The 18,484-nt window shown below is 38.1% G+C and overlaps 2 protein-coding genes and 1 non-coding gene across 5 annotated transcripts in view; 1 reads left to right on the plus strand and 2 right to left on the minus strand.

Moving 5' to 3' along the window:
• The window catches only part of LOC106175986 (exostosin-1a), a 43,657-nt gene extending 38,406 nt beyond the window's left edge, over positions 1–5,251 (plus strand). The window contains exon 9 of the mRNA XM_087018965.1: positions 1,705–5,251. Within this exon, the coding sequence (XP_086875091.1) occupies positions 1,705–2,068 (364 nt within the window). The 3' untranslated portion in view covers positions 2,069–5,251. The remainder of the gene's footprint in view (positions 1–1,704) is intronic.
• On the minus strand, positions 147–17,788 carry LOC106175988 (solute carrier family 22 member 15-like). Of its 3 annotated transcripts, none has more exons than XR_015335664.1 (12): positions 17,302–17,788; positions 12,235–12,575; positions 11,052–11,283; positions 10,443–10,635; positions 9,479–9,608; positions 8,390–8,493; positions 7,911–8,045; positions 7,204–7,286; positions 6,847–6,967; positions 6,066–6,138; positions 5,386–5,686; positions 147–513 (listed from the first exon to the last, which is right to left on the minus strand). XR_015335664.1 is itself a non-coding variant. In XM_087018967.1 (12 exons), the coding sequence occupies exons 1-11, from the start codon at positions 17,438–17,440 to the stop codon at positions 5,441–5,443; spliced, it is 1,797 nt and encodes a 598-aa protein (XP_086875093.1). In that variant the 5' UTR covers positions 17,441–17,787; the 3' UTR covers positions 147–513; position 5,440. The 3 variants fall into 3 exon arrangements, 2 of the variants coding, with proteins under 2 accessions (XP_086875093.1, XP_086875092.1); XM_087018967.1 differs by having other exon boundaries at positions 5,440–5,686; positions 17,302–17,787; XM_087018966.1 differs by lacking the exon at positions 147–513 and having other exon boundaries at positions 5,137–5,686.
• Trnal-uag (transfer RNA leucine (anticodon UAG)) lies at positions 8,787–8,867 on the minus strand. Its single transcript has one exon. It is a non-coding gene; the product is annotated as a tRNA-Leu (tRNA).
• Positions 17,789–18,484: the final 696 nt, after the last annotated feature.

The following is an 18,484-nucleotide window of genomic DNA, read 5'->3' on the forward strand; positions in this document are numbered from 1 at the left end:
TTCCCAACCCTGTCTTTGTAAGTCTTCTTCACAGTGGTTGGTCTGACATTGTCACCAGGCAATTGACAGGAATGCATACGAATGTGCACACACACACACACACACACACACACACACACACACACAACAAAAACAACAACAACAACAACTTGACAGCATTTTTTTAGGTTGGTTGCTCTCTGCTGTTACATGCGTACAAAAAGAAAAAAAAAGAAATAAGATCAACTGTTTGTACAGGAGACAACTTTGAGACCATTACAACCTGTGGAGACATTCATGTGCATGTAATAAATTAAAGCTCTGAAAAGAGAACATCAAACCTCTGAATCTGCCACATGCTTCAGTAGTAATAGGTCATTTCCCATAGGCATTTATGGCTTGATGAACACGCGTAGGCATGTATGGAAATGGTATTGACTTCAAATCTCTTCATTTCCTTTAGCAGTGATGTCTGAGTTTCTCTTCTTTCTTGGGATGCAGAGGAAATGGTTTAAATTTGTCAAGCAGAGGCAACTGCAATGAAGCAACACACATGTTCAATGAAATTTCACTTCGAAAATTAAAAAAAAAAGCCAGCCCCCTTCCACTTACATTGAAGTAAAGAGTGGTTGTAACTAAATAACTAAATGGCAAAGAATCTTAAAGGTGGCAAGGAAATTGCTGAAATTTACAAGTGTGTATGGCAGATTCAAAGAGCACATTGTAGTGTAGATTTTTTAACAATGTTTTTTTGTTGAGGGGAAAAAATCATCAATTTGTTAACAGCTGTGAAATGGTGTTAGGAACCAAATGTGAAAAAGGATGAATTCGAAGTTTGGATTCTGTGAGAGAAAATTCATCTGTTCTTGATGAAAATAAGAAATAATTTTTGGATTGACAAATAGAAGACATTTGACCAGCAATATTTTTGCTGGAAATGGATATAATATCCTTCTTTGCTAAAAGACATATTGATTTTGTCTAAGTTTTCAGACATTTCCCCTAACAGAGGAAATGGGTACTTTGTTCCCCACAGCTGTGGAATTTTTCTTTTAGAAAAAAAAGGAAAACAATGATATGTGTTTGTCTCAAACTAAATAGCTGCCTTTATAAGCATATTGTGGTCCTTTTATTTCGTGATGTGGGAAATACACTACAGACCTGTTTCTTCTTCCCCTTTGAAAAAAAAACATTATGAAAGGAAATGCAAAGATGTTGTGGTTTTTGAGAGAGGAGGTTGTGGTTTAGACCATGTAATATTACTCTGGAGTTATTGTTATTACAGGGCTCTTGAATGCATGTAATTTTTATGTAGGTATCAGACAAGTTTTTTTTTTTTTTTTTTTTTTTTTTTTTTTCACAATAGAATGGAAAATTCTATGTGGTTGCTTTCAAATGGCATGTGCAGTGTCATTTACTGCTGGTAGTTATTTAACTGATTGTGTTCCTACCTGCAAATATTGTAGATTGAAGGACTATTCATTTTTTTCAGAAGATTAATGTTATGCTTATATATCAGGACATATTAATCTTTTTGTGTGAAGATTAGGATAAGTAAATCTTATTTTATAAAAATTATTTTGCACATGTTATCTTGAAGATCAAGGTAAATGCAAATAAGATGAATTCATTTTGTCCATTTTTAACAATAAAGAGATAATACAGGAATTTGATTATTATTATTATTATTATTATTATTATTATTATTATTATTATTATTTGTAGGTATTACAACTATCTGTACACTAGTACCCTGCATCCCCTGATGAAGAAAACAGTGGACCAGTGCCAGAACTGTGAGGATATCCTGATGAACTTTCTAGTCAGTCATGTGACCAAGCTCCCACCAATCAAAGTTACCCAGAGAAAACAGTACAAGGAGACCATGTTGCCAAGCAACAACATCAGCAAACAGTCAACATGGCTGGAGGCTGATCATTTCTCACAGAGACAAGCGTGTATTAATACTTTTGTCACAATATTTGGGTATATGCCTTTGGTACGTTCAAACACGCGCCTCGACCCTGTGCTTTTCAAGGATCCTGTGTCAAATTTACGAAAAAAGTATAGACAGATGGAAGTGTTATAGCAGTGGCTTACGCTGGGATAGTTTTTCTAAACATATCTTAAGGAGAGAGATCTGGCTCTGGGAAGTGGTAGCAGTCTAATTCTACTGCTGATTTTTTGATCTGTGGAAATGTTGAAGAGTGTGAGACCATGAACAGCAGGTGGTACATCAAGATAATCTGACCAGATAAATAAGGGAATTTTTTTTCTTTATGATCGGAAGATGTTTGGCTGTCTGACGAGGGGCCATTGACTGATGGTGTATTGGATTTGTTTGGTGTCAGTCACTGCCACTAGGGGGCATTTCTTGCAGCTCAGACCAACCAGGTACCTGTTGCCATTGGCAACATGTCACGTCTTAGAAAACTGGCCAATGAGAAAAGTTGGAAGTAGGTCACTGCCACCAGATGGAGCTTTAATGGTAACTGACCAATAAGTGTTACTGCCTTTGAGATGGAAGGTCACTGCCACAGGAGAGCATTTTATACATACCAGGCCAGTAGAATATTAAGGTGAAATGGGACACATTCAAACATATCAACAAAGATGTCACATGGTCCAGGGCTGGTAATGTTCCAGCAAACATTGTAAAGAACTGATGTAAAGATGCTGCAATCACACAACTATTTATCAACAAAACCTTGTAACATACAATAGCATTCACCCTCAGAGCCAATGGACTCCATTTTGGAGTTAAATTTAGTCTATTTTTCATGAACCAAATACATTTATTAGTAAAGGCCCAAATAATACATGCTTTTGTCCCTAACGCCCCTTGTTTGATATCTTTTTGTGAAGATCTGATTTTTTTTTTCCTTGATACATTTTGTGCCTTGAATAATTTTTTGCTCGCAAATGATTATTCGTCTTTTCTTACTGAAATGTCACATTGATGAATTGAGGTTAATAATTTTGCATGTAAGTGGCATGTTCGCTGATTTTTTTCTTTGTTCATAAAGAAGTATTTGGGATGATTTAACATTGGAGAGGATACAAGCACTCACACCTACTGTGGAACATGCTGTGCATGTTTTTTTTTTTTTTTTTTTTTTACAGATGGCAATGTGGACAAACCATTATAGCTGTCACTTGTTTTATTTTCATTTTTGTGATAAAAAAATGGCAAAAAAAACATTGCTTTTTTAGTCCATTTGGTTGAATAGAAATGTTTGCGCTGAAGGCATCAGCATTTTTTAATCTAATTAGGTCAAGGTCATACAGGGGTCACACAAGTGCTCAAGGCCAAGGTCATATGACCAGGGCTGGTCCCAGGTCAACTTTTTAGATTTGTTATACTGCTATTTTGAATTGGCCTTGGATAAAGGCTGTTAGATTAAACAATCCAAGGCCAAGTGTTGTCTTTTTTTGTGGTGATTGATAAGGTCAGCTCTTGCAGGCATATACTGAAGGTTGGAACAAACAGAGGTGCATTTAATTTTAAAGCTATATAAGTTTCATACCAACACAAGTATTTTATATTATATAATGGGATATGTATTATAAAGTGAGTTTGGATGCTGCATTCACAAATGTATGGTAGGACAGGTACTAGTGAATGGTGTTGATGACAATGTATTTGTGAAAGAGTTATTGTGTATTTTAATTACCAAAATGGCCACAACTGAATGAGCAAACATGGGCTGCCTTCTCATTATAGAATATTTTTAAAAGCACAGTGGATGGAAAGTGTACTTATAGCTGCGGTTTTATTTGCTTAACAGATATGGCTTATGATAGATATATATAGTGTGATGGCTTGGTAGGACAGCAGATTAGTTTTATATTTAAAAATTTACTTGTAGATAGTGAAAAAGTCAATTCTTCCAGAAAAAATCATGACATTCAAAATGGTACTCTTAACCAAGACATGTTGGTTTTATCTTGTATATTTTGACAAAATTTTTTTTTGGGGAGTTGGATTTTATGGCGTGTGAAGACGGGGTTTATTTTGGAACGGTTGGTCCGTAGCTGACACAGGAGAAATTATTGAAAACTATACCTGTGATAATTCTTTGGTGCTATTTTAGTGGCTGTTTGTTAAGAAAGATGAATAACAATAACTTAGGATGGAATGAATTAAGAAATAAAGAAGGAAGGGAATTGATTGAAATAAAGGAATTTACTTAAGCCAACTTAGGTTATAAGAGATGATGCTGGCAATTTATAATTGTGCTGTAGAGATTTTAATCATTTTATTGTGTGCAGTCTCCATTTTAGTATTTTATGCTTTCTGGGTTTCACCCATGATTTAATTTGCATTTGTCACTTTTGCTTGATTTTACTTTTACACCTTTAACATAGTTCTCTCTAACCTAATTCATTTCATTTAATGAATGTTGACAGCTTTGTGTCTGATGCTGTCATGGCGGAAATAGAATGGACAGCCATAACGCAACCAGTAAGAACGGTGGTAAGATGTGTTAGGTGTGCTCCTGACATGACACAACTGAAGCAATTGGTTTTTAACACATTGTTTTGTGTGCCAAGTTCAGATAAGCGTTGTCATTTTTTTAAACTTCTAGTAGCCAAAATTATCCTACTGTTATGATGATTGATTATAGTAATTGCATAATAAGTTCACAATTTATACACAACTCTGAGGCCTTATTTGCTTTTTTGAAAATCAGTTATCTTTTAGGTTGGGATGTTTTAGGATTTGTGACGTGTTTGTTGTCCATTTCGTCAAACTGTGTCTCATTGTTTTAAATGTACGCAGGTCCCATGTTTCTTGTCAGTTGCCATTTTTCGATGTGGATAGTTATTTATCTGAAACATTTGTTGCATTGATTCTACGAGGAATCTCAAAAAGGATATTTTTCAGTGATGTTAAAAAAATGATCTGATAAATCTCACAGTTCCAGAGATCTTGCACTCACTAGATCTCTTATTGTGAGGTGGCTTTGTGATGTTGAAGAAATCTGGGGCCTGTGTACATTTAGGCGTTTTGATAGTCATACATTTTGGGTGAAAATGATTCATTTTATATCACTCACTCATTCAGCGTTTCCAATGTTGCAGAGAACATTTTTAGCATTGTAGCTGCACGAGAAATGTCAATTGTATATGCTCTATTAACATGTACATAAGAAGTTGCTACCAGGTATTTATTTGCTTGTAATAGAGGCTGTGAATGAAATTGTGCAAACTTCCTGAGGTCAAATTCGGGAGGGAATTTCTCATAATCGAATAAAGATTTTTGACATAATGAATGACTCTATACTTCTCTTTAAAAAAACTTATCAAGTTCATGATTATTTGTTATAACGTTTTACCGAAGGTGGCATTCGCGTAGTGAGTAAACCAAGACAATTGGCCATTAATTCCTGCAAATTGTTTCACCTTTTTTAATGTGATTTTTATCAAGGTAGCATCCTGGGATGTTTTTGTTTCTACCTCAAACTTTTCCATTCTGTGATACCATAAGAACTTCGTTGCTTTTCGTATCCACTTGCTTCACGCTCTCGTCTGTGACGTCAAAATCGTCATCAATGTCAAGGTCCCGCCTACAGCACGTGTTCCACGGCGGCAGTTCGTCCGCTAGAGCGCGGTTTTTGGTTTCCGGAAGAAGGAGTCCAAGAAAAGCCCCTACCAGACTACAACTTCCCAATACTATAAATGGTAGGGCCGGAGAGACTTTGCTCTGAAATATTATGTAGGGACAACCAGTTGCACACGCTCTCCAATATTTGATCATTGTTTTCGCTTTTGTGATGTATCGTTTATGGTCAATATAAAAATTGACTATTAACCAATGCATTGCTTAACTCACACTGATCAAGCTGACAAAGTTTGCCCTTACTTTTTTTCTGAAAACTTGAAATATCACTTTCGTTAGGCTATGTTAAATAATTATCTGATTCGACTAAGACATTAAATTTTTCGCTTATGTATTTATATATCTGAAATATGGACATATTTTTAAAATGAAACCAAGTGGTTAATTTAAATCGAAACGAAGTAAAAAAAAAAGTGAAAAAGGTAGCAAAGACTTCACTTGTTCTTTGAGACAGTATACTTACTAGATATGACACTTGTGGAGCAACCACTCCTCCAAGACGACCAGAAAATGCTGCCGCCCCACACCCGATTGTCCTGTAATAAAATGCGCGCTCACGTTTAGTTAAATAACACGTGTTTTTATTCTGGTGGCCATATCATACTAGACAGCTTCTCACTCCACATATTGAAACGAGATTTGAGAGTTTGAATGTTTTGCAGTTCAACTGATTTTTTTTTCTTTTTTTTTACTCATTGGTTTAAAAATAATAAAGATTTGTCGTTATAAGTATACAGAAAGAACAGCAATAGGTGATACAAAATCGAAGGCACCGTTTTAAGCCCCCTAAATATTTGTATGCCAAAACGTTCGCCAGGCCTGAGTTTCAAAGTATTTATTAAATCTTCTGTAATAAGCACGCCGCTTGCCGTTTTCAGTAACACAAAGGCCATAATGATCGATGGTAGAGGTAAGTATCCAGCAAACTCTTTAACTCGGAGTGCTCTACCAAGGTATTAAATCTTAATAAATTTACTAGGTACTAATCCCACTAATCGTGTGTGTGTGTGTGTGTGTGTGTGTGTGGGTGCGTGTGTGTGTGTACGTGCGCGCGTGTGAGTGTTAACGTGCGTCTGTGTGTCACTCCTCTGCTCCAGTACTCTACCAAGATATTAAATCTAAATATATTTATTTGATATTAATCCCACGTAATTAACGCTGAATTTTTGTGTATGTGTGAGCGTGCGTGTAAGTGTTAACGTGCGTGTGTGTGGTCAGTCCACTGCATCACAAGAGGCACCAACCTGACAACTGTTGGGAAGAGTTCAGCTGTGAAGAGCCAGCCCACGGCCCAGGCCCCAGCCACACCTGCCTTGCCAACCAACGCCAACGCCGTTACCAGACCGCTCAGCTCTTCGGTTTTACCTGTGGATAAGTGATTCTCAACGTAAACAGTTTAATTTTAAACGTCAAAAAAATCTGAAAATAGTAGTAGTAGCAGCAGCAGGTGGTGGTGGTATCAGCAGCAGTTTTATTATTATTTCAAAATATTTATTAGTTTGGTTGAATCGTAAATAATAAGTATTAAGCCCAAGCTGGAATTTTTCCTCGCTGTTAGTTTGTTGATGATGTTTATATGTTAAAAGATTAGAACATCTCACCTGCAACATTCACGAACATGACCGAAAACGTGAAAATCCCTCCAGCAAGCATGAACCCAAAATGTGTGAAACGACGGCCAATCCTAGAAAAATTAGTAGAATGATGGAAAAACTGAATACTTTGAAAAAGGTAAATACTATTCCCCCCAGAAAAAAATTATCTGTTTATTCATTGTCAGGTGAACATTATAACTAAGGTGTACATTATAACTAAGGCGTACATTATAACTGAACCACCTTAACCAGGGCCGTAGCCTGAGCAAAATGTCAGGGGGGGCTGTAAGCGGACACGAGTGGGCTTAGCCCCCGAGGGGGGAGGGGGTGTCCCCCTACCAGTGTGGAAAATTCTAAATCCCAGGGGGGGCAGTTGCCCCCCCCCTGCCCCCCCGGAGGCTACGGCCCTGTTAACGCATATCTAACTAGGCCTGGTATTTGTGAAAGTTGCCATTGGTTACTTGTCATATTCACCCTGAACTTCAGAATTTACTGGAAACTAACTCTATCATCATGTCTCTGTAGTTACAGTTATCTCAGGGCAGTTATTCCTCACTGATTACACGTTATTGATAACGTCGTTCTGAATGACCAATTAAACTTTATCAGCGATACTTTTGCTTGTTTCAAGACATTAAATTACTTGGACACCATCCTAGGCTAAGTTACGTGTGCATCCGTTTATATTAATGTTTAATTCGAATAGAACTCACTTATTGTTTAGAAACACTATAGCCACATTTACTGGCCATTCCAACATGACAAGGAGTGTCGTGTTCACATATATATCTCCTGGCATGTTTTTTACATTAAGAGAAAGACCATAATAGGTGGCGCTGTATATAAACCTGAAAGTGAAAGTGAAAGCGAAATTGATACAGTGCGGATGGCGGATTTTCTGACTCTGTTCACAGAAATGTTTCAAACATCTATACTTACGTAAGTTTGTCTTTATATTTATATTATAACGAATCAACGGATACCTGTCAACAACGTGCAATTTCCAACCTTCAACGATTAACATACAACGTTCAAAATGTTTTGCCGCTACCTCAAACAAATTGGAAATATAATGCACAAAACTTTAAAAATAACGTAATTTGGGAGAATGCAAAAAAACAGATGCGAGTCTAGAGAACAGGACGAAACCATGTCTATAAAATTATTTTTATTTTATAATCCGAACACTTACCAGTTATACATCAAGACTAGAGTGCACCTTGTAAGGAGCGGCGTCCTAAACAAATCCCAGTAACTATATTTCCTGAGTGACGACTTTTCCTCATCTGCAGCTGGCTGCAAATTAAAATATATATCAGAAATATTTCATGGATATTAAAACAGCTAATTACTTCCTGTGCGCTTCTCAACTAGATTATCCAAGGAAAAACACTGCCTTAGGTAAGCATTGAAAGTGGGCCCCCTGTCAGGTAAAATATTGACTATGGAAGGTTAAAGAGCTTTTGGTGGCGGCCTCACGCGCTGGTACACATAAATGCGGCAGAGGCTTTCAAGATTGTTATGAAAGAAGGAATGCCGAGATACCAGTGCCGTTATGTCCACAGCATCTTTACAAAATTATGAGGTAGTGGCAGCGGTGGGATTCGAACCCACGCCTCAATGAGACTGGTGCCTAAAACCAGCGCCTTAGACCACTCGGCCACGCTACCGGATACTTCATAAATTATAAATCATTTTTTTTTAGTATCCATAAACAATTTCATGCGTATACTATATTATACCATGCCATACCAAAACAAAACAAACAAAACCATATCATACCGTACAGTACCGTGTCGTACCATACCATGCCATAATATACCATACCATACCATACTATACCATACTTTACCATACCATGCCATGCCATGCCATGTCATGCCATACCATACCATACCATACTATGCCATGCCATGCCATGCCATGCCATGCCATGCCATGCCATACCATAATATACCATACCATATCATATCGTACCGTATACCAAACCATACCGTACTATACCATACAATACCATACAATATCCACCATACCATACTATACCATCCTATACCATACCGTACCACACTGTACCATACCATACCATACCATACCATGCCATGCCATGCCATGCCATACCATGCCATGCCATGCCATGCCATACCATACCATAATATACCGTACCATACCATAATATACCATACCATACCGTATCGTACCGTATACCAAACCATACCGTACTGTACCATACAATACCATACAATACCATACAATACCCACCATACCATAATATAAAGAATACCTCTGAGTCACCCAGCATAAGGTCAGGCATCGGATGGTCTTCCTCCGAAGTGGACAAAGTCGCCAGAACTTTCTTTGCTTCCTCCAGCTTGTTATGAGTGGCAAGCCATCGCGGACTCTCCGTCAGAAACCTGAAATTATAATTCACTTGTAAGGCTCGAGTCCTTGGAAGAGTTTTAGAGTCAGAGTTTTAGGGACAACTGTGACTACAGTCTCACTTATTATTAGCGAAGAATTTCGAACCGAAAGATGATCTTGACTCTAAAGAGGTAACAACTCTTGTTGAAAAGAACCATAAAACGGACGTTCCTGTGATAAACAGCGATGTTCCCAGGCTTGCCAATGGTTAATGAATCCGTTCTGACATTCAAAGTTAGTCGATTGTATTTTAAACGTTTTTTTAATAATCCTTAAGAGATTATTACGGAGCGTTGCCATCTACGAAAATCCACGTACTCCGATGGCAAGCACAGATTTTGGATTTTTGCGATGACCGCCGGTTCTGTTGTAAAATGGAAATTATAATTCTATAATTGTTTACGATGTACTTGTTGTGGAATTTAGAATACCATATGAAGAGATGTTTTAAGTAAGAAAATTGTGGTTTATTTCAGTACAGTCAAAACCATTTTACCAAAATTTATAATTGATAAAAACATTACCCATGTCCTTTTTGATATAAAATATGTCGGATTACTGGATCATTTCACTGCAACTGTGCACGAAAGCTTATTGTTTGAACAGTTATTATATTACACAATCTATAAGCATGTATATGAGGTAAATAATAATGTTTAAATTAATTTCCTGACAAACGCTCTATAGTATACAAATTAAAGGAGGTGGGCTTCAAGTTTTAAAAATCTGAAGCAAGAAAAATTACTGATAAACCAATGGTTAGGAAAAGCCACTGTTTGGTTTTAACTAAATTATTTGGTTCCAAATTTCCAAAATTTTATACCAACCTGTAGGAAAACCACAGGGCTACGGTAGGCACCAGTGACGTCACCATCAACAGTGTCTTCCAGTCCCGGATGAAGTAGGCCACCAAAGCGAGGCTCATCACGGCAACTTGCCAAAAGTTGATGGCACCCCCTAGAACCCGCCATTTCATGCCGATGAATTCGACGGGCCAAATGAAATTCAGGTTTCCGAGACCTTCGATGATGAAATAGAGACTGAAATTTGACCTGTTCATTCGGTTATTTATTTATTTATTTATTTATTTATTTATTTATTTATCTAAGTTGTTTATGAGGGTACTATTGGGTATTTTTGTTACTCGTGAAGGCCACTTTTTATTTCCAGCTGCGGTAAGCATTATCCGTGACGCATCCTATAGCCATGACTAGTGAATGCGGCTTTTTTAGTCTTCGTCTTTAATACGTAAAAAAATCATTATACTCGGTGATTTTTGATTTTCAACTCACGTTTTCAATGAGATACAAATTAAGTTTCTATACTGTGGTTGGTGAAATGAAGATTTTATTTCCCGTGAACTGTGATCACTATCAACCCCCCCCCCTCCACCCCCCTCAACCCCTCCATGGAACCCTCGTCCACTCACTACTCACCACCAGCGCATATTCCACTGAAGAAACGTATAGCGGCGTAAACCTCCCAACGTGGTGCGAAAGCACTGGCGAAACCGACCACTGCGTTCACCGTGATGGTAGTAAACCAGACCGGCTTCCGGCCAAACGTATCTGCCAGCTGACTGATCAGGACCGCCCCCACCGCAATTCCTGCCATCTGTATTGACGTTATCAGGTCGCTTATACCGTCAAGATTGCAAACCAGATTCCACTGAAATCAAAGGAAATTAAATTAGAATTGACGATATGCATTTCTGTTCGTTGTTTATTTCCGTTATTATAAATTAACAGAAAACGGTGCAGGACATCTTTGTCCGCATTCAGATTCACACTCCGTGCTGTGTCAGACCAACTCTGCGGGGGATTTACGCTAAAGTGCAATCACTTAACAAAGAACTGATAAACGAACCACGATTCATAGCGAACTACATTTACCATTCCTTTCACCCCGCGTACCCTACGTTCTAGATTCCGGTATTGCCAGCTCGATCTTGATTTCATATATAACCCATTGTAGTGTTCACAAATATAATTCCCAGACATGTAAATTAATTTGATTAGAGTCGATTGCTTGTGCACTCGACTCGTTTTATGGCCTTACCTGAAGTCATGTAACTTAAGTGGACGTGTGCAATTTGAATAATTAAAATTAGTATGTACCGCCAAATACTGCAGCACAGAATCCACCTAAAGATAAGAAATAGGTATAAAAGACGTATAGAATTAATATCGGGGGTCAGACTGAAGAAGACTCGAAGGTGACCGCTCGACGGAGCTATGGGAGACGGCTTAGAAGTTGGAGGCTTTACGTATAGAACATGTAGTTAGAGATCGTCAACCAATAAACCATTAAACTGGTCATTATGTGGACTTGGGTTTTCTTTGCGCGACCTTACGTAAATCTGACACGAACCGTGGAATTTTGAATTGCGTTATCCACTGAGTAAGTCTAAAACGTAATGTCCTATTTCGAGCCCACGCTTGAATTAAGCGTTCTAAATTATATAAGTTTAGGACATTCATCTCATATGTATATGTAACGGTACATAACACCATGTCGCAGTACTAGTGAAAGTGACTCCAAGGTATATTAAATATTAAACAAACTAACTTTCACGTTGCTCTGACACTCAGGGTAACCCCGCGGTGCCAGAACTCTTACCTCTGATATAATGGAATGAGACCTATCGGCATATCTGTAGCCTGGGCATATCAGCCCATCCGCCCCACACGTGTTCTGGAGGTAACCCATCGCCGTCACATTCCCCGTCACGTTCAATCCATCCGTGGTCGCTGTAGTCAACGTGCTGCGTACCACATCGTCTCCCGCTACCACTGCCGTTGGAGTGAGACCCGTGGCGTTGTAACTGACGATGGAGGGTGACGGACACGTCCAGGTTGGGTGTGTCCCAATAAAGACTGGAATCATGATCGTCCATGCGGTCACGTAGTCGCATAAGTTGACCACGGCAAATATGCCGAACTGGCGAGGACCAAAACCCTCTGTAGAACGGAGAAATTTATTAAACAATGATTTAATAAGAAAGAGAATATATATAAATCTCACAAAATCTGTATCGGAGTCAAATGTTTACGTACGCGTGGCCATATAATTTGATGACCGGGGTAGTAGTTTGTTTACCTAAGTGCCTTAGGCTTTATCATGACAACGCACTTGCTCACACTTCTCTTCTGGTATGTCATTCGTTGCAGCAACACAATGTTCTGAGAATGGAAAAACCATCTCTGAGCTCTGATATTAAATATACTTAAAAATCTGTGGGATGAATCAGGACGCTTTAATAATCATGACCAACTCCATTAAGCTATTCGGGAAAATGGACAAATACCCCCAGAAAACTTATGTGTAAACTTTGTTGAAGCCATGCGCCGTCTACAAGAGATCATTGCAGGACGCGTGGACAAATAACTTTGGAAATCAAACTCTGATGCAAACTGTGTATTATTATGGTGACATTTGGTGGTGTCTTTCTTATTTTCATGGATATTTTTACTTCTGTGAGAATCACAGTGGAAAATAAAAAAATAAAAATGGCGGATGTTTTTAATTGATTAAATGGTATAAAATATGGAAATCTTACCGACATTTTTTTTTCTGTTCTGTTAGTCATATTAGATATGGTATCTGGCATAAACAGAAAAAGCAACTTAAAAATCTTTTATAGCTGTATTGTAATCATTTGTAAACAAAAGAAATTTTGGAATTAGAGGTGTGACAACCTTTTTGATAAAGCGTATATAAAAAATTTTAATGCAATTACGCTACAGGAGGTTTACCCACTTTCACAAGCTCGTCACAAGTTCGCTTTCTGTCGTTAATTTAATATGTGAGTCGAGCGCGAGGTCTCGTTTAGCTAACTCTTTAACGTTTTGGTCATGCTACTAAGGATGCGTTCACAATGAAACTATAATACAATCAGGTTAACAGATTAACACGACTCCCCTTAATACAATCAGGTTAACAGATTAACACGACTCCCTTTAATACAATCAGGTTAACAGATTAACACCACTCCCCTTGTATCCAACGTACTCGTATATAATGACCAGCTCTTGTGTTCTACCCAACGCCAGTAGGAGACGTGTTAATCTGTTCATCTGATTGCACTTAGCGAGAGTCCTCGCGGAGTTTGAATTACGTAGTACTATAGTTTCATTGTGAACGCTCCCTTGGTTGTTACACCCTATTTCCATAGATTTTTAGATCGATCTATCCCTGTGGGGAGTCTCACTAGATTACTGTCAGCTTGGCCGGCTTAAGCGTCTGTCCCGCCTACTAAAAGCTTTAAGGGGGTAATTAACTATGGTGCCCGCTCGGCTGACTGCAATTTAGCGTGAACCCCCAGGGAGTTAGGTTGATCTAAATCTTAATCTTTAGATCGATCTAAATCACTGGGAAAGCACCCTTAGTTTCTCAGAGTGGATCGGTCCAGTTAAGTATACCGTACATTGTGAAGAGGGCCACAGCTACACTGTATCGGTATCTGTGTAAGTAAGTGAGTAAGTACGTATAAGTATGACCTTGTATCCTGAGATAACCATTTAAACAGCTTTAATATATCTGGTCTGGGGCAGGAATCTTCTGATAACTAAGGGACCATACACAATGAGTTAGGTCGCGATAGCTACTATGCACGAACTTCAAAGGGACTTTTGCAATGAATATTTTTCTATAACTACCCCTGTGCGATAATTGTCGGCTTCTTTAGAAAGAAAAGTGAACAGGCACACGTGTTTGTTTTAGGTGGTTAACATCTAATGGTTTTCACCTTCGTGTGGTATTCATGTAATTATATAACAAGTTTGTCAATACACAGATAAAGCTCCTATGTACATGTACAGGTAGGGACATGTATGTAAAACGTATTACGACCGTCCAGTACGGGCGCCTACAGCATATGTAAAATGAATGCATTACCAGAATGCCGAAACTCATCCTTACGCACGTTTCTTGGTTGACAAAAATTAACGAACCGCTTGAATGCAATCCTCTCTGACCAGTGTGTTGATCCCTATGGCTAACTTTACTCCACTTGAAGATAAATCTTTAGTTAAGTCAACTCAAAAACCACAATACAATAAGCACATTTAGGAAAACAATTGAAAAGCGGCCATTATACTAATCAATAGCCTGATCCTTATTAAGGTCACTGAGAGAGGCAGGTGGGCCAGAAGACAAAAAAAAAGTGCGAGCGGCTTGAGTGAAACGAAGGAACGAGCAGTCTTTGACTATGTTCCCAAAAACTCATCGTTCTAGCTGATTCGATCTTACTCCGTGGAGCTTCTCGCTAAAATGTTTTTAGTGTAATCAGCTTAATTGTCTGGAACGCTCCCATGAGTAACTAGCCTTGACTTTCGTTAATTACCCCTAGCAAGTTGAGCAGGCGTGCCAGAAATATCAGCGGCTTATATTTAATGCAATTTAGCGAGAATCCCCGCAGAGTTGGATCAATCCAGCTAGTACGATGGGTTTATGGGAACGGTCCTTCTGACCACTTATGCCGCTGTGTGCCGAGGTCAGTTTCCGTCAATAGACTTTTCAAATTTGAAGAACATTTTCACTTGTCCTCGAATTACGGACGTTTGTTTATGTTGACAAGTCGAATTATGGACCTAGTTTGGCTAATTATTACTTAAATTTGGTTAAACGTGTATTTAAGAATAATATGGATCGCTTTACCCGTTTGATGTACTATGTGGAAGAATAAAAACTAACTAACTAGAACACATTTTGTTTTGTTGTTATCTCTTTAAATAGTAGGTTTTAGGGGAGCGATCCAGTTGAGAGTACCGTTTGACGTGTAATGAATTTTGGCCCACTCTCACAAATATTTAAAGAGTAGGCTGCAATATTTAAAACTAATTAACACTGACGTAAATGAAAAGGTTGTAATATGGTGTATGGATTTGTTGTTGACAAACAAATATTGTCTATGACCCAACTTTGAAGGGGGTGAGAGTAGATCTCCACCGTATCAGTGTTTGTGTAAGTATGGCCTCGTATCCGGAGATAAACAGATAAACAGCTTTTAGATGTCTGGTTGGTTCTAGAAAATTCCCATGTAGAAGGTATTCTTGTATTCATCCTTCACTTACGTACTTAATACAGGACCCTGAGCATAACTGAATAAATCTTAATGTTAGAGATTTCGGATGGAAATAAACCTTAAGCTTCTAAAATGTTAATTGTAAAGATGAGCAAACAGATACTAAATGATAAATTAAAAATGCTTTTTACGGTTTCTGAAATCACCTTTGATATTTAATTGAAAATAAATGCATCTCGCTCTTCGCACATATCTGAAACCCTGTTACAGCGGGTTTGCGACCGCTTGGAGACCGTTACCTACACTCACCCCTTCAAAGTTGGGGTTTGGACAATATTTGATTGTCAACATCAAATCCGTACATTATACTGCAGCCTTTTCTGTTACATCAGCTTTAATTAGCCTTGAATATTGCAGCAATTTCTTTATTTAAATATATTGCAGAATGGGCCAAAATTTGTTCTATAAGCGGTGGCAGCCCCCGATGAAACAGGGGCTTAAGAATGAACGTACTGTGACAGTATTTAAACACTCTTTGAAAATAAGTGGTCAGCTGGGGGTGGCCTTTAGCGTATTGCACTAACGTATGAGAAAAATTCTCCATACTTAAGGGGTTCCTTACATTTACGTCGTACAAGTCGTATACGTCTCGAGTACGCAGGTAATAAATAAATAAATAAATAAAAGTAAATCGTTGGTGTACGTTCGCATACGCGGAAGGAGGTAAAATGTGTTCAGTATATTAAAAAGATACGCTGTTTACATGTTCATTTTCATTCGCTAGAAAAAGGCGATTTCATTCGCTCAAAATTGTGTGTATGATCGATTTTACATGCGATACATATACCGGTACGAACCTCTGTACGCTAGATGTGACAGAGCTTTTACGAAGACGATGTGTACCTCTACGAAGAGGGATACGTGGTTCTGCTTCAAGAAGTTCACATGGGAACACTTAGAATGAGTTTAGAGTGAAAGCTGTGCTCAGCATGCAGTAGTGCTAGTACTGGAAGCCTCCACCGTGTCTTACAGGACACCCCTCTGTCACACGTACATCGATCAGTATATATCTGTCGCTGTTAGCATTCTCTAAGCGACATGCTTATTATGAGGGCTAGCTTTCAATAAATTATGAAACTCTGAGAGTTTTTTATCGTGTCATTAAAATCATATTAAGCTCGGAAAATGAAAACGAAACTCTGAAAGTTTTTATCGTGTCATTTAAATCATATTAAGCCCAGAAAATAAGAAAAATTGCACGCTGTTGGTGAATACATCCAGAGGGCAATTTCGAAAAGAAATGAGCATCTGCCACACTGAAGTAGCCTCTTCCTGCTATTAAATATTATATGTACCATAAGCATGCCACATTATATATATATATATATATATATATATATATATATATATATATATATATATATATATATATATATATATATATATATATATATATATATATATATATATATATAGTTAAATTTATGTCCTGCCAGTGTATTAATCTATCTATAACTGTAATAAGTATTCTAAACACTGTATGAGTAGTAATCCATAGTTATGTTTCTTTCTTTCTTTCTTTATTTATTATTGAGCCATGTACCCCTTTCTTTAGAAGACGTTACGTGTACGTGTAGTTCTTTTCTTTAGGTTTGACTCACCCCAGTGGCAACATCCGAAATTCTTGCGTTTCAATTGTTCCTCCGGCCCTGGTGACATCTCTTCGTGTTGGAATTCCTCAAAATAAGGTGACTTTCTGTCTCCGGCACCGTCCCCATTGCTGGCACTAGCATCTCCCATTATTAATCTCAGTCTGTCGCTTCTGTATACGTTTGATAAAGACCCCTGTCCAAAGAAACGCCTGCGCCGTGACACAAATTTAAAATGAAAATAAACTTGGCTCTAAAAGTACTTTGTCAGAATTTTATGTAAGTTCATGTGGATTTTTTCTCGAGGTTTTGTAAGTCAAATTGCTCAAAGGCTCGCGCAGACTGTACGATATTTGCTCATTTTCATGTTCGGTGTGTCTAAAACCTTATGCCCAATAAAAGCGTCGGTTAGTTATCATTTTTTTTTCTTGCGCCAGCCGAAAAAAGTCACTGAAATGGAGTAAAACGCCAGGCTCTCAGTTTCGCCAGACAGTAGATATCGTAGATCAGCACGCAACTGAAAGTGTTCACCGGACTTCAACACAATAAAGCAATAGCTTTACCTGACCCGAGTCAGTTCAGTAAAACTTGTTTGGTGGGTGTTAAGCACAATAGATGTGCCCCATTCAATAGAATAATCGCAGCAGTTATAGGGTGAAGGTGAGTGCGGGTTGACCTCACACACACACACACATGGGATGTCAAGCAGGAAATGGAAGCAGACGATATAGTTTCTTTTTATGCTCCGGGCTTAAACATAAAAGATTTAAGTTTGTTGTAATCATGATGGATTTGTTTTTGATGACCCAACAAAGGAGCACTATACAATATTATTATTATTATTATTATTATTATTATTATTATTATTATTATTATGTTTACCGAGTACTAAAGTGTTGGTTGAGGACTGCGCCAGGGACCCCGCTCTCAGTCAGCGAGATCTCGATTGATTTTACGGTTATTTGCGAGACTGCAGACTGTCACATATGACGTCGATATTGATAATACAACAGTTTCATTTTATTTAGAACGCTCGCACTCTGGTTCACGTTGCTCGAAGACGTGAGGGGTCGAGATAAGTTTGATAAGCCGTTGTCACTGTTTGCCTTGGCTATCATGTTCTACTTTTACTTCGATAAGCTGTAACCTTTCTCAGTTCCTAGTAAAAATGTGCCTGCAATTTTGGGTGAATAAA

This window comes from Lingula anatina, chromosome 8 (genome assembly GCF_051362555.1).
Source record: "Lingula anatina isolate TDL-2025a chromosome 8, LinAna3.0, whole genome shotgun sequence".
Lineage (NCBI taxonomy): Eukaryota > Metazoa > Brachiopoda > Lingulata > Lingulida > Lingulidae > Lingula > Lingula anatina.

Excerpts from the sequence above, each read along its gene's own strand:
- LOC106175988 (XM_087018967.1), bottom strand. The coding sequence starts at position 17,440 with ATGGGAGATGCTAGTGCCAGCAATGGGGACGGTGCCGGAGACAGAAAG. Across the intron at positions 6,139-6,846 it reads CTCTTCCCAACAGTTGTCAG|GACAATCGGGTGTGGGGCGG; the intron begins GTTGGTGCCTCT and ends ATTTTATTACAG. Across the intron at positions 5,687-6,065 it reads CTCCACAAGTGTCATATCTA|AGCAAAGTCTCTCCGGCCCT; the intron begins GTAAGTATACTG and ends ATAATATTTCAG.